The 15379-nt window shown below is 41.2% G+C and overlaps 1 protein-coding gene across 1 annotated transcript in view; it reads right to left on the minus strand.

The window, feature by feature from the left end:
- Cnep1r2 (CTD nuclear envelope phosphatase 1 regulatory subunit 2) overlaps positions 1-14926 on the minus strand; it is a 32194-nt gene extending 17268 nt beyond the window's left edge. Inside the window, exons 1-5 of the mRNA XM_037435589.2 lie at positions 14678-14926; positions 14501-14572; positions 14308-14381; positions 2580-2689; positions 1923-1977 (exon numbers count right to left, since the gene is read on the minus strand). Of these exons, the coding sequence (XP_037291486.1) occupies positions 1923-1977; positions 2580-2689; positions 14308-14381; positions 14501-14572; positions 14678-14705 (339 nt within the window). The 5' untranslated portion in view covers positions 14706-14926. The remainder of the gene's footprint in view (positions 1-1922; positions 1978-2579; positions 2690-14307; positions 14382-14500; positions 14573-14677) is intronic.
- Positions 14927-15379: the final 453 nt, after the last annotated feature.

A 15379-nucleotide genomic window follows, 5' to 3' on the forward strand; every position in this document is an offset into this window, starting at 1 on the left:
TCAGCAGTGCACTCCTGTCTTCTACATATGAGTTTTAAAATGAATGCACCATGAACAGGAGCAAGATTTACTTTTTTATACCTTTAGCAACAAAATAAAACAAATCAAGTTTTAATAATAATGTGGATGTTATATACTTAAACTTGAGAAGAAATGCTGCACTCAAAATTGCAATGGCATTATAAAGAGCCATATAAAAAATTTAAAAACGTAAGAAAAAGCTCACACTACATGGCAACAGTAACACCGATCCTTTCAGGATCAATGACAATTTTATGGTGCAGGTAAACTCAACTGGTCGATGACAAGTATTTACCCAGCCATCTGCATGTCTGAAAAATGTGCCACTTTATAAACCATCTTTTTTTTGTACATCAATGTTCAAATGGGTATCTATGTCTGTATAACAGCAGAGAAAAAATTCCCTGAAATGTTTTTCACTTTTGGTTTACAGTCCAAGCTTTGTTTAGATCAAAATGTTAACGATGGTTCACATATTCGCACGTGCACCTGGTGGCGTTTAATATTATTTTGAGAACAGTTTCTGCAAGTTGTTTGAACACAAGAACTGATGTTTATGTGATTTGTAATTTCTGAAAAACTGATCGCTTGATGCTAGCTCTTTTATTGCCCAAAGGGGTGCGATTTTATCTGTGTACGGGTAGGTGCCGGTATACCTTGTTTCCTCGTACGTAATCGGCCCTTGCATTTTTCAGTGTTTCGGTGTGGGTGATATGTGAGAAAATATGTTGAACGATGCCACTGCATACAGATAAATGGTATAGTCTCATACCTGTGCGTTTTCTCTCTTGAGGATCATGACAGTTGATAGCCTCTCAGTTGTAATACCACAAAGAGCCACTCAAGTAGTTTCTCACTTATGTGGATGTTGGGATGGGTGCAGAGCCACAGTTTTCTTCTATATGCCCCTATATACCGCGATGATGATATAGGCGTGCATGCTGACTTTTCTGCCATGAGTGAGTCAAGCGGTGATTCCTTTGATCAGGCCTACTACCCAAATACCAAATTGGAGTCTGATTTATTGTATTTCAGCTGTCGATAAAAGAAATTTCTAACCAGCTCGAAATTGAAATATGACTGAAGAGCATTTTCTCAGGAGCGAGCATGGCACGACAGCTATGACTAGTACAAAAGCTACAGAAATTTGACTTAATCAGGTCATGTATCGTGCCTCTTTAAAGTGATATTTATCTAGCCTTCTATGATAATATTTTGAATGAACATATAGAAGGGTTGAATGTGAAACATGTTTTTAGGTACGTCGATGACTACCTCGTTATTTTGAAAAGTGACGCTGAAAACGTTCAAACATCTGTTTCATGTGTTTTGGCCCCATTTACCAAGTGCTCTAAGCCACTGCAGTTGATGCATGAAGTACCGACGAAAAAATTCTCTTAAGTTTCTTGACCTCAGGTTAAATTTCACAGTAGGACTTATTAGCTGGGTCTAGGTGCCAAGGGTCAGCAAACTCTTGCTCCTGTACCATTCTAATCGCACCAAGCTTGTTAAAAGGGGCATTATCGTGTCTTGTTTGAGAAATTCTCTATGAAAGCCTTGTTTGCATTTAACAAAGAGTACTTCAATTATGATTACTGTAAAATGCCGAGCAAGCGCCCCCACAATTATAACCGCCCCTCCCTTTTTCAGATCTGAAATAAGAGCCAAATGGGCGCCAGTGACCGGTCCGCAAGATGAAGCAAGCGCCCCCCTCCCAAATCTGGTTGGATTATCCTTCACCATAAAGAGGGGGGGCTAGCTTGAGATTTTACGGTAAGACCAACAGGGCCCATATAATTTGACCTAACAGAACAAACAACTGCATTATTCAAATTATCACTTCAACTTAGCATCAACAATGACCCACAAGCATGACAGCCCGGTAGATCACATACACTTACATCATCACAGGACATGTTGAAGTCGGAAAGAACATTTCGCACCCTTGAAACGATGCTGGATGTTTTGTACATGTGTCAAGGGGGCTAAACACACAAAAACAAAGCCTGAAAATTTCACCAAACATATGCAGCTATCCAAAGACACTAGTATCTCGACTTCCCCAAAAGATCAACAATTTCTTTAGTGTTAATACCTTTTGATGCCGAAAGTCACCAACTTGAAATTTTGGCCATTTATTGAGTAATCAGAATTACTAATAAGAGCCATGCTGAAAACTTTCCCACAGAAAATTTGCCAATCAGCACAACATGACACATGAGATACCCCCCATAGAAGATAATAATAAATAAAATAATGGTGCGGCTTGCACTAGGTGGGTCACAGCAGAGCTGGTGGGCACGTTTTAGTTTCTCTCACTGTCTGTACGAAATGCCTCGGCAGTCATTGAGCGCATGCTGGTTCATGATGATGATAAATTTATATCTACGATGCGGCAAACCTCGACCGTAACATCTCTTTTGTAAAAAGCAAGAAAAACACTTTCTGGGGTTTTTAATGTGGTCATTTGGTCGAATCAAATTAAATACCCCAATAAATTATCTGTGCACCTGAATTATGTATATGAAACTGTAGAGATTTGGAAAGCAAAAGGATACATGGAAGGAGTGACCACTCTTTTATGAATGCCCATCAAAAACAGGATGACTAAGATGATGCTGCTGATGGTGAAGAACATGTGGTTCATCAATGACTGCACAAATGTAGCCTGCAAAAACAAAAAAAAAAAAGAGAAAGAAAGCTGTGAGAACACCAGCCCCTTTTCAACTGTTTAAAAACTGAGGTAAGTACAAAACAGGAGAACTTAATAGCATTGTTTTTTTACCTCAAACGTGACAATTGGGCTCAAGTTGGCAAACATGTTTAGCAATGCCCTACAATCAGTTTGCAATTACAAACCACACTTCTATCAACATTAAGAAGGAATATAAAAACCGAACATCTTGGTGAGTAAAATAGCTTGACGACATATTGAGCGCTAAGAGACAGGGACAGGAGAGAGTGGACACCACAATGCGCACCACAAATCTTTAGCGCATTGTGGTGTCCACTCTCTCCTGTCCCTGTCTCTTAGCGCTCAATATGTCGTCAAGCTCCCTTTACCAACACGCCCAAAAAATGGCACGAGTAAAATAGGTTAGGGTGCATAGGTAAAAAGTTAGGCAGATCCAATTTACCTTGAGAACTAGCATTATGCAAAGCATACAGATAAAAGGTAACTGTGTTGTAATTAGCAAAACGTTACAAATAGCACTAAAGATAAGTACAAATATTGAACACACAGACATACGCAAGGCATGTGTTGAGCAGTCGCATATTTTTAGTACTACAATTTGACAGCTCCGAAAGCACCACTCGTATCGCGACACAACCCCTGCAAGTGGAAAAATGCACGAATAGAAAACACGGGTGGAAACACCACCTTGACGTTCCTGCATCAAACATGGTGATGTCATAGATATTAAAGGCATCTACTGGGTTCTAAATGGCTTCTAATCGATAAAGATGAAGTACATCATAATCTGTGGGTGCCATAGGCCTAGTATGCAAAGTTGCAGATAGTTTGATCGAGCCAATGTTGTGAAAATACGAAAAATACATTGAAAAATTTTTTATGCAACACGCGGAGATTTTGACGTGAAATTTTAAGATGAAAATTCAACCTTGATTTTCTCCACTAATAAAAAATTTATAGTAGTGAAACAGAACCCCCTACCTACAGATAAATTTGGTTTAAATGCAGATGCCGAAGCTTTACCAATCATATATTTACTTAAAACATGTGATGAAGGAATCGTTTAAAAAAAAAGGTCTGCGGTGTGACCTCACTGGTGACCAGCTGCCGGTAATGCACTGCCTCACCAGAGCGGAATTGGCCACCCTGGTGCCGTACCTCGGCACAACCTCCCATGAACACAGCAATTAACTCTTGGCCCACAGTCCCCAGCGGCTGCGAAGCAACTGTCCAAGGCGGCGGTCAGACCTGCGACGTAGCGGAGGGTGCTAAGAATCTTTGGATCCGGACAGGCCGCCATTAGCATAGAGTTTGCTAAAGTTAGTTAGAGGGGATTCTGGCGCTGCGATCATTCAGCAACCATGGGAATGATGGGTAGTACACAGATTTGCCTAGTCGTCATACTTGCGGACGATGAATCGCACTTGTGGCTTCGTTTATTGCAGTGGTCCGGTTTTGTTTTGAAGGAAAGAATGAACCCTTTTAAACTTTCTGACCCAATATAAAATGGTAAGCCTGAAATAATAAGATGGTGAAGCGCAACCGCTGAATATTTACAGATTTTTGTTTTGTGAGAAAACAGCTCCAAGTCACACGAACATGCGCAGAGCCAGAAGTAGGAAGATTAGACAAATCCGTGTACTACCCATCATTCCCATGCTCGCTGAAGTGCCAAGCATTGCAGCTCCCATTGATACTAGCGCCAGAGTTCCTTCTAGTGTATATTTAGGAAACTCTATGGCCATTAGAATCCGAACTTGGCTGTATTTAATGCTAGAACACTATCTAGTGAGGCTAGTTTTGCTGTGCTATTCGAGGAATTAGAAGGCATTAAAGGGGATGTAATAGGGATCAGCGAAGTTAGGAGGCCACATGAGGCTTTTACATTACTGAAGAACGAACACATTTTTTGCTACCATGGATTAGTTGACAAGAACAAGGGGTGAGGCTTCTTATGTACAAGAATATCGCTGGCAACATAGAAGAATGCTATGAATAAGTGACAGGGTGGCAAGTATCATAACTAAGTTTAACAAAAGATACAAGATGAAGGTGGTACAGGCCTATGTGCCTACATCAAGCCATGATGATCATTTGGTTGAACACCTCTATAAAGACATAGAGTGAGCCATTAATAAAGTAAAGTCACAGTATACTATTCTGATGGGCGACTGTAATGCCAAACTAGGCAATAAACAGGCCGGAGACCATGCAGTGGGGAATATGGTGTAGTCTTTAGAAATGCCAAAGGGGAGTTATTAGTAGAGTTTGCAGAACATAATAATTTACGAATTTTGAATACCTTCTTCAGAAAACGGGCTAACCGTAAGCAGACGTAGCAAAGTTCTAATGGTGAAACTAAAAGTTCAATAGACTTTATTTTGTGTGCACACCCAGGCATTGTACAGGATGTGGAAGTAGTTGGCAAGATTTGGTACAGTGACCATAGAATAACAAGAGCCATTCACCTAGATTTAGAAAAGCAATGACAAAAACTGATACGCAAGAAGCCAATTAATGAACTAGCAGAGAGAGAGAAAGCACAGGAATTCAGAGTTTCGCTTCAGAATATATTCGAGGCATAAAGACAAAATAACAGACGTTAGCGTTGACACAACGAACGATAATCTTACTAGTATCATAAAAAAGTGTGCAATGAAAGTCGGAGGTACAGTCACTAGATAGGATTTTTTGTAGCGCAAGGCAAAATACGGAAACAGGAAGGGATAGAGTGACAGGACAGAGCGCTACTTCCAACACATTTTAGCAATTGTGGATGGGGGAGGGAATAATAAATGTCAGTCACATCAATTGAGAAAGCTTTTAGACCTTCACTTTAATGAGCTTCAATGAAGCCCAAAATACTATTGGAGCTCTTAAAGGGCCTGTCAACAGGCTTCGGCTTTTTTTTTTACATCCCCCAAACAAGCTCGCTAATTCGTAGAGCAGACCACAGCGATCATGTTTTCTGAATATTACAGAGCTGCACGCCACGCACGGCCTCCATTTCGAAAAACAATTCCCACGCTCCTTTCCTACGCCTGACTAATCTCGTTGCACGCGCAGTGACGGCAACTTGGCGATCGGTGACGCGACACAACACGGAGCTCGTCGATTGGTCTAAACCAGGTCTCAACAAACAGTAGTGAATTCAACGACAGCTCCTGTTCCCACCCATAGCTACGACAGAGCTATTCAATCATAGGAGTTGCGAAACTCCCCATAGGCTTCATGCAATGAAATCGGGACACTTCACTGACCCAGTCTTTGGGAGTGAACAGATTTTCGTGCCACCTGTTGATAGGCACACCCACTATTAAGCGCATTATTTGTGTTTTGCGTTGCTGCTCCCAGATGGCAGGACAGTCTGTTCCCAGAAAATAGAACTCCAGAAAAATTGGGCCAACTTCATGTCCGAGTTTTGGAATGCAGTTTTACTGCAAATCGAGCGACTGGGCTGCGGAGAAGCATTGGCACCGGGTAATCGGACAACAACCAGGCATCGCAGCAAGCGAAAGTGCGTTGCAACTGATCGAATTCACCGATGACGTCAATCGCTGACGTCTTGCCAAATTGCCGAAGTGGGGAGAGTCACGACGGCAAGCCATGCCTTCCCCTTCCTCTGAAGGAGAAGGCTGGTGAGACCACGCGACTATTTGAAACCAGTTGAACGCAATGTTCTAGCCCCTGTAACTTTATTAATATAGCATGTATTCACAAAATTCTTGCGGCAGCATGTTTACGAAGTAAAAGTGCACATATTTATCTTCACAACAATTTTTAGACCTTGGGGTTGTTTACTGGCCCTTTAACTAAAGACGGGTCTCGGACCTCGAGAAGACTAAGTTTGTCTAACGAAAAAGTAGCGCGTTTCTTTTGCCAGGTACCTATTTCCGAGAATATGACTCGGAAAGGAATGTAAACTTTGCAAGTTTTTGCATTAAAAAATAGGTCCAGGCTATTCTTCTTACTCTTTTGAATACTTTTGAATATGTTTCTGCATTCGAAAAAGTATTATACTGGATGATGTCCTCGCGCTTTGCATGAGCTTTTCGCCTTCCTTCAGCCATACAAGGAGGATCTAGATTTTACGTGCTGAATCGTATCGCCAAGTGCGCTTGTACACAATTCGTCATTGTGCACAACTTTACACTTCCTTTGAGTCTCTCTTGCTGAATTCCTACTCAGAAGGTACCTGCGATTGGCCTGGCAAGCTACCGAAGCACTTTAGATGCCTCAGCTGCACTACCTTCGCGAGCGAGTCAACAGTGTTCGAAGGAAAGAAAAGGGCAAAGTTCACGTTCCTGAAGGCCTCCAGCCGCCTGATGATGTCATTGAAGTCCTAGAGCTAGGGCCAAAGTTCGGTATTCAAAAAGAGAGGACAAATCCTGAACTCCTGGCTGTGATTTGTCAGGTGTCGCGACATGCTACTGAGGGTGAGAAAGAAAGAATTACCTCTGAAGGAGTAGACACCATATCACGTTGTAAGAATGTTTGTTCTCACATTCCTGTAAAGCATGTTTTGTCAGACCTGGACAATTATTTGCTGTGTGTTTTGCAGGGAGATAAGGAAGGAGGCTTTGCGATGTTTTCACTTTCTTGCTTTTTAGAAAAACTTAATGAAGCTATTTCTGGAGTGTTCAATGTAAAAGTTGGCGTATCATTGAACAGAGTAAAAGCAAAGGCTATCCAGTTGTGCAAAAACACGAATGTTGTTGGAACTCTGAAAAGTATTCAAAAGAGTGAGAAGAATAGCCTGGACGTATTTTTTAATGAAAAAACTCACAAAGTTGACATTTCAATCCGAGTCACAGTCTTGGAAATAGGTACCTGGCAAAAGGAACTTGCTGATTTTTCGTTAGACAAACTTAGTTTTCTCGAGGTCTGAGACCTATTTTAGTTAAAAGCTCCGATAGTAGTTTAAGCTTCATGGAAGCTTATAAAAATGAAGGGATAAAAGCTTTATCAATAGACTTTTTTCAAGCAGACTAGCGCCGCCAACGGGCGCGCGAACGCTTATGGGAAAAGTTAATACGCTGCAGCAGCCCCCGCGACGAGTGCGCGGGCCTCACGCTTCAACTTTTCGTTTGCACTGTGCCAGCGCTTTTCTTATCAAGTAAACATGGCAAGGCGTGATGTATTACTGCATAACTCATAAACTTCAGTGTTTAGGCGCGATGGCCTGTCTAGGATTTGCACTTGTCCCGTTGTTCAACCAGCTGAGCGGCTTAGATGCGTCAGTTAATTTTTATTAATCTTTAGTGTTATTCCGCCTTTGGCATAAATAAAAAGCAGTCCGACCTGGTTGCCTAAAAGGTGCAAGCACTGTCCATAAACTCATGGATGCATTAAGAATCAATGTCCTTTGATGCTGTTTACGAGTAAATTGAACGGTTCTGGTATATTTAAAAGTGCTTTAGAAATAACTGGTATTCTGTAAAATAAAATAGATTCTAGACCGTGTGCACGTCGCTTGCATGATATGCACATACCAACTTTCCTTGGCACTGTAACTACAGGTTGGAATAAAACTTACAATGTGAAATGAAAGAGGTACGACCAGGAAAGAAATATGCACCCTGGAAATGCTCACTCATGACTGAAAGGTTATCGGACGTGTTAACAAACATATATAAGAAAGTGGGGGTGTATCGTGCATGTCACAAAGACGTACAAAAAGACTAACAAGTGAGACGCGTGTTTACAGTTGAATAATAAAGTTAAGTTTCTTGTGTTGTAGTGATAGAGAAGGTTAATTGACTTAAACAAGGTGTGGTGTTCTATAGGAGATGTCTCTGAGATTTTTTGCGTGGTCTGGTTAGGATGCCTGTGCAAGATTATATACTATGCCTTCAAAGATGATATTGCATTTGCATGACTGAAAATACAAAGTGCGAAGAGATGGCTTCATTCAATAAATTTTATACTGTCCGAGGCGCGTGTTGATACAGCAACCAGCCTAAACGATGTATATATGTGAACACAAAAGAAATTCGGTTTGCAACTCTTGTACAACAATTGAAAGAACAATTGGCATGCACCTCACAGTACTTTTCTTTGCCCACTGCAGACCCCTGCGACCTTATGCTCTCTATGGAAGAAATGTTACTAAGCCTCTAGTGCGGAAAGCACAACCCTCACCTCGTATCGCTTCCCGATTTCTTTTCAGACTGAGCAGAACGTATGCATAGAATAAGTGCAATATTCCTAGTTTCTTTGCAGTTGAAGGTAATCCGAATTAGTCCCTGTTTGCAGTGTGAATGAGCAGTTCACAAACCGATGCAATATGATATAGGCAGGGCACTGCCCCTTTTTGCAGCTGAACTGTTACTCATGTAATGTACCCAAGTTTTTTTTTTTCTTCTCCGAGCGTACGTACGACCTCAGTATTCCTCATTGAACAATATTTTAATGGGTCGACGCAAAATCCAATAGTGGTCTCACTCAATGCAGAATATACTGCCAGCAAACATGCTCTGCAGAGACATTTAGGCATCTTATAAAAAAACTGCAAATTATCAGAGCAAGGTATCTCGCACGTGAATTCTAGTTCCATCCCTTCGCCTTTAAATACGCTTAGAATATGTTTACTTTTTCTTTTTTAGGCACAGGACTTGTCCATAAAAATTTTAAAAGTTCTATAGCTGTAACACTCCTCTGCAGTCTTGTGTTAACGGCACAATCGAGCCGCGATGGTATTAAAAGCCAAAGCGCTTTATAAGCAGTTCATCATTGAATAACTATGAATTAAGTGTTCCAGCTCACAATCCTCACGATAGCATGTTTTGACCACATGTATCGGTATGCAACAATTCTCACGCCGCTCATCTAGGTTCGATGTCAAGTGATACCTACACTGGCTGCATTATTCATATCACATTTCATGTGTAGATATACATGCAGGTGCGTTCGAACTTTATTCAACAAGTGCCAGTATGTTTTTGTCGTTTTGTGCTCGCACGACGCCAACGAGCAGCGGACGTAGGAAGAGTTGGTTATGTCGGCGTAACAACATTTCCCATAGTGCTCCGCGCGCCCGCGGGGCGTTATGGGACTGCTTGGAAAAGGTCTATTGATGTGACAGGCCTATATTATTCCCTCTTCCATCCACAACTGCTAAAATGTGTTGGAAGTAGCACTCTGTCCTGTAACTATATCCCTTTCCGTTTCCGCATTTTGCGTCGCGCTACAAAAAACCCTTTCATGTGCATCACCAACAAGCCCACATTGCAACACTAGACAGTACACTGGCAAACTATCTCAGGAGATGAAAAGTCTTATTAAGAGACGACAAACCATGGAAGCCTCAAATGCAACTGACAAGATATAGCTTTCGAAGTTAATCAATAGGTATAAGGTAGCCGACATCAGAAGATATAACAAGGAGAGAATTGAGCAGGCTGTAAAAAGTGGCAGAAGCCTAGAAGCTGTGAAGGCAAACTTGTGCATAAGGAAAAATCGGATGTATGCATTAAGGAACAAGAAGGCAACGTCTTAACCAATATAAATAGGATAGTCAAGGTGGCGGCGGAGTTATGTACAGAAGCCAAAACAACCAGGATGATATTGTGATAAAAAATAATAGTCCAGAGGAATTCGACGTCTTACCATTAATGACAGCGGAAGTAAGGAAAACCCTTGAAGGAATGTAAAGAGGCAAAGCCGCTGGTAAGGACGAGGTAAAAACAGACATCCTAAAAGATGCCAGAGAAATTGTGTTAGAAAAGCTGGCCACCTTATACAAGAAGTGTCTCTTGTTGAGAAAGGTACCAGAATTTTGGAAGACCGCCAATATCATCTTAATCCACAAGAAAGAAGACGTCAAGAACTTGAAATATTACAGGTCGATTAGCTTACTGTTCATTCTCTACAAACTATTTACAAAATAATAGGTAATAGAATTAAGGTGACATTAAAGTTCAATCAACGAAAGGACCAAGCAGAATTTTGTACAGGCTACTCCATATTAGACCAATTCATATTATCAATCAGGTAATAGAGAAATTCACGAAATATAACCTACCCCTATACACAGCCTTCATAGATTACGAGAAGGTGTTTGACTACGAGAAGGCGGGACATCAGCAGTAATGAAGGCACAACGGAATTAGGGCATCGAAGAACCCTACATAAACATACTGGAAGAAATCTACAGTAGATCTACAGCCACCATAGTTCTCAGTAAAGAAAGCTACAGAATCCCAATAATGAAGGGTGTTAGGCAGGGAGAAACGATCTCTCCAATGCTATTCACCGTGTGTTTTCAGGAGGTTTTCAGGACCCTAAAGTGGGAGGAGTTGGGGATAAAAGTTAATGGAGAGTATCTTAGTAACCTGCGATTTTCTGATGACATTACCTCGATAAGTAACTCAGGAGAGGAATTACACAGCTCATGATTACGGAACTAAACATGAAAAGCAGAAGAGTAGGTCTGAAAATTAATATGACCAAGACTAAAGTAATTTGCAATAGTCTCAGCAGAAAGCAGCACTTATCGATGGGCAGAGAGGTGTTGGAAGTTGTAAAGGAATATGTCTACTTAGGACAGGTAGTAACCATGAAGCTGAACCTTGAGAGTGAAATGACTAGAAGAATATAATATAAGAATGGGGTGGATAACATTCGGCAAGCATTTTTAAATCATGAATCGTAATTTGCCACTAACCCTCAAGAGGCAGCTATATAACAGCTGCATCTTGCCAGTACTTAGCTATAGAGCGGAAATCTGAAGGCTTACAAAGAGGGTTGAGCTTAAATTGAGGATGACACAGCAAGCGATGGAAAGGAAAATGATAGGTGTAACCTTAAGACACAAGAAGAGAGCAGAGTGGGTCAGGGAACAAACCGAGCTTAAAGATATCATAGTTGAAATAAAGAAGATATGGACATGGGCCGGGCACGTAGAACGTAGGCAGGATAATCGCAGGTCATTAAAAGTAACTGACTGGATTCCTCGAGAAGGCAAACACACGAGGAGGAGACCGAAAATTAGGTGGGCCGATGAGATTAAAATGTTCACAAATATAACGTGGCAACGAAAAGCACCAGACTGGGCTGATCGGCGGATCATGGGAGAGGTTTTTGCCCTGCAGTGGGCGTAGTCAGGCTGATAAGGATGATGATGAATCATGTGGAGAAAAAGTAACTGTGTTGTAATTAGCAAAACATTACGAATAGCACTAAAGATATGTACAAATAATGTATGCACAGACATGTGTTGAGCAGTCACACATTTTATAAAATTAGTTGTTCACACTTGCTTAACAATGCCAACAGCAACATGTGTTAGCAATACCACAAGCAAAGAGCTGATATGTAGCGCATGTGCTCGCAAGGATGGTACGCCTCGACACTGCTATATAAATCAACTTCAGTGCATCAAGCTTTACAATTGACATTAACCCGACGTGACGGCTGTGTCATAGAAGTACATATGTTTATAAAATTATATAGTCAGCATTGCGACCACAATAGACGTTCCGCCAACAATACACCTGAATAGTGTATGTTTCCAAACCAGTATCGAGACCTGGCGTGGCTCTGTGGTAGAACACTTGACTGTCAGACAGAATGCTTGGGTTCTGTTCCTGCTGGCACCCTGACATTATTCTTTGTATACATCGGGTCAACAGTGCCAATGTCACCTTTTTTCTAAAAGCACTCACATAAAAACTACCAATCCCTGTTCTCGCAATTACTGGGTAGATGGATATAAACCGTTAATCACATGTGGCACATACCTACATACCTGTGGCACGTACCCACCAGCAGGTTGTCTGGCAGAAAGGGTTTGACGATGTACGCCACGGGATTTTGAAATTCATGCCATGACCAGCGAGTCATATTCGCCAAAACCATTTTACTCTTGCATACTAATTTTGGTTTACCCAAACCTAAGGGGTGATCACGAGAGCACCCAGATGAAGGCTGCTAGACAGACAGACAGACAGACAGACCGACAGACAGACAGATGCTGAAATTGCCTGCAGTACGCAAAGAAATGCTTTGCATTTAAAATTTAATAACAAGTATAATTACACGAAAATGTCCCTGAAACGATGCCATGTGTGATTTGTGCACTTCAAGAGCATCAGTGTTAAAGGATGCCCCATTAATTTAAACTCGTATGACACAAACTGCGATTGACCCAAAATGTTCTAAAAACTTTAGATTGCTCATCTAAAATGCACTTTTAGGCAAGGACCCTTACAGACTTCATTAATATTTTTGGCACAATTTAATGTTCAAAGCTACATAAACAACCATGGTAACCTGGAGCTTTCTTTTTAACATTTACATAAACAAAAATCAACAGGTGTTCTTATATAATACCCCTATCAGCCTGGAATCATTGGTAATAATAAATGTCATGACCCCAAGCATAGCAAGAAAATTCCACAGCTGCTCAGCCACTGCAGTTGTGAAAAAAAAAAAGAAAGCTTTGATATATTATGAGTGTGTCAAATGCCTTTGTATGGCCAAAGCACTTTGGAATGTTACCATAGTAGAGTGGTTGCATTACAAGTAGTTCTGACTTGCAAGCCAAAAAAATGATTTGTGTGGCTTTAATTTCGTTTTTAATACTGTGCCAACTCGGGAACCCAAGTTCCCTTTTAAAGAGGTTTTGCAGCCACTAGCACCACCTTGAAGGCTTGAAGTGCTGTATGTGTGTGTACAGCTTTCCAAAATTTTAATATTCTCATGAGATTGTTGACTTGCACACCAGTTGCATCATGTCAAAGAGTGTGCAAAAGTAGCGAGTGGAAGCACATGAATGACGAGGGTCCTAATGTCCAACCACATTCTGTTGCGCTATTCCAGTCAACCTGGCATGACCCTGCTGCTTAAAAACACAATTACTATTTGAAGCCAGTGAAAGTACTCCACATGCACAAAATTTTGTGCACACCTTTGTTTGCATATGAAATGAATAAGCAGCAGGGGCTACTATGTCGAGAGAATGTTTTCACACATGATGGCACAAGAGTATGCTATTGGAACATGTTCCTTCTATTACTACTTTAGTAGCCATGCTCCATGACACAACACTGATCATTGTGCTGGTAGGCACTTCTACAACATGAACCACAAGGAACAATTGTAAGCAAGTGATACCATCATACACAAGCTGTTTGTCTAGTAATATTATAAATCACATATCCTGGTGGTATTAGCAACACACACGCCCACAATTGCAAATGATGGCAGTAAACTACATGAACACTCCTGAATTTTCCACGGCGAAACGAAGTTCTAGTTTCCTTTAATGTTAGAAAATAAGCCTCACAAACCCAATGGGCTGCTAAAAATTTAAAAGGAACATCAGTAGTCAATCTTGCTATGTTGTATTCTGCAGATTCACAAACACAGAAAGCCGACAATATGACAAAATATGTGCTGTATAAACAATGGATGGGGTTGCGGGGTTCAACCTGCGATAACATGAGACACGACCTCAGTGAATCATTTGATAAAAGCCGCAAGCAAGGCAAATGGCAAAATATCACATGACGAACCCAGTATAGGAAATCCGCAAATAATTTCAGTAAGCCATAAAACAACGCACGAAATCGAGCGTCTAGAGCTAATACCTGTGATGTGACCGGGTCCATCAACCACTGCCAAGCGCCTATCGCTGTGCAGATCGAGCTTATGAAGAGAATAACTGCAAGAGAGAAAGTAGTAAAAGTGAAATACTGGCAAGTATCACGTCAAAAGGCAGAAACAAATACGTCATTTTTAAATGCCAAACGTTTTAACAGAGTGAAACAATAAAAAGGTTACTTCTCCATCTCTTCGTCTGAGGGTTCAAGTAACCGATCACCTCCGTCAATCGACGCTCGAAGGCTTTCAGATCTGAATCGAACAAAGAAAAACAACTATGACAGAAAATCAGATTCTCAGGCACACGAGAACGTTGTGCACATGTTTATAAGCGAAGAAATAAACAAGTTCTCTTACCCTCACAAGCTGTTTGTTCAAGTGACATCCTGAGCGTGAGCAGTGCAGGACCTAAGTACAGTAGCAGTATTTTCACAACAGAGCTATGGGAGAATGCACACACATGTCGATACGTTAAATACACATTCACCGCACCAGGCCGCCTCAATGACAACCGAATATTTTAGCTTGCTTTCATAGCTTACAGGCAACAGCTTGCGCCTCACTCGAGTAGAAACAACCAACTCGCTTAGGTTAGGTTGTCCTTGCTTCTCGTTTTGGCTTGCGTTGACTTTCAGATATGTCGTTTCGGTTTCGATTCAGCGTTTGTACGTGCGTACATACGTGTCCGTCCGGGTGCTTTCGCAACGAGGAAGGAATATCATACCATCGTTCCTGGTATATCTGGTCGCATTTGTTGTTTTGTAGGAATGTTAAACAGGAGAAATTTGGTGTGTAAAGTTTTAGGTGAGTTAGGTGAGCACTGATTTTAGGACATGTGCACATGTTCGTCGATGCAGGCATGGATGGGCTGTGCTTGTTAGAAATTACACCCACCCACATTATTTTGAACTTTATAGCAAGCGGTAAAGTTACAAAACCTTTTTGTAGGAGTTACTAATGACACAGTATATGTTGTGAATAACTGCAATGAAGCTTACAAACCTTCACAGCGTATAATATAAGCTTGTGTCGCATGTGCAACCAAGTCCGGCCTTAAAT

The sequence above is a fragment of the Rhipicephalus microplus genome, chromosome X, assembly GCF_043290135.1.
Source record: "Rhipicephalus microplus isolate Deutch F79 chromosome X, USDA_Rmic, whole genome shotgun sequence".
In the NCBI taxonomy this organism is placed as follows: domain Eukaryota; kingdom Metazoa; phylum Arthropoda; class Arachnida; order Ixodida; family Ixodidae; genus Rhipicephalus; species Rhipicephalus microplus.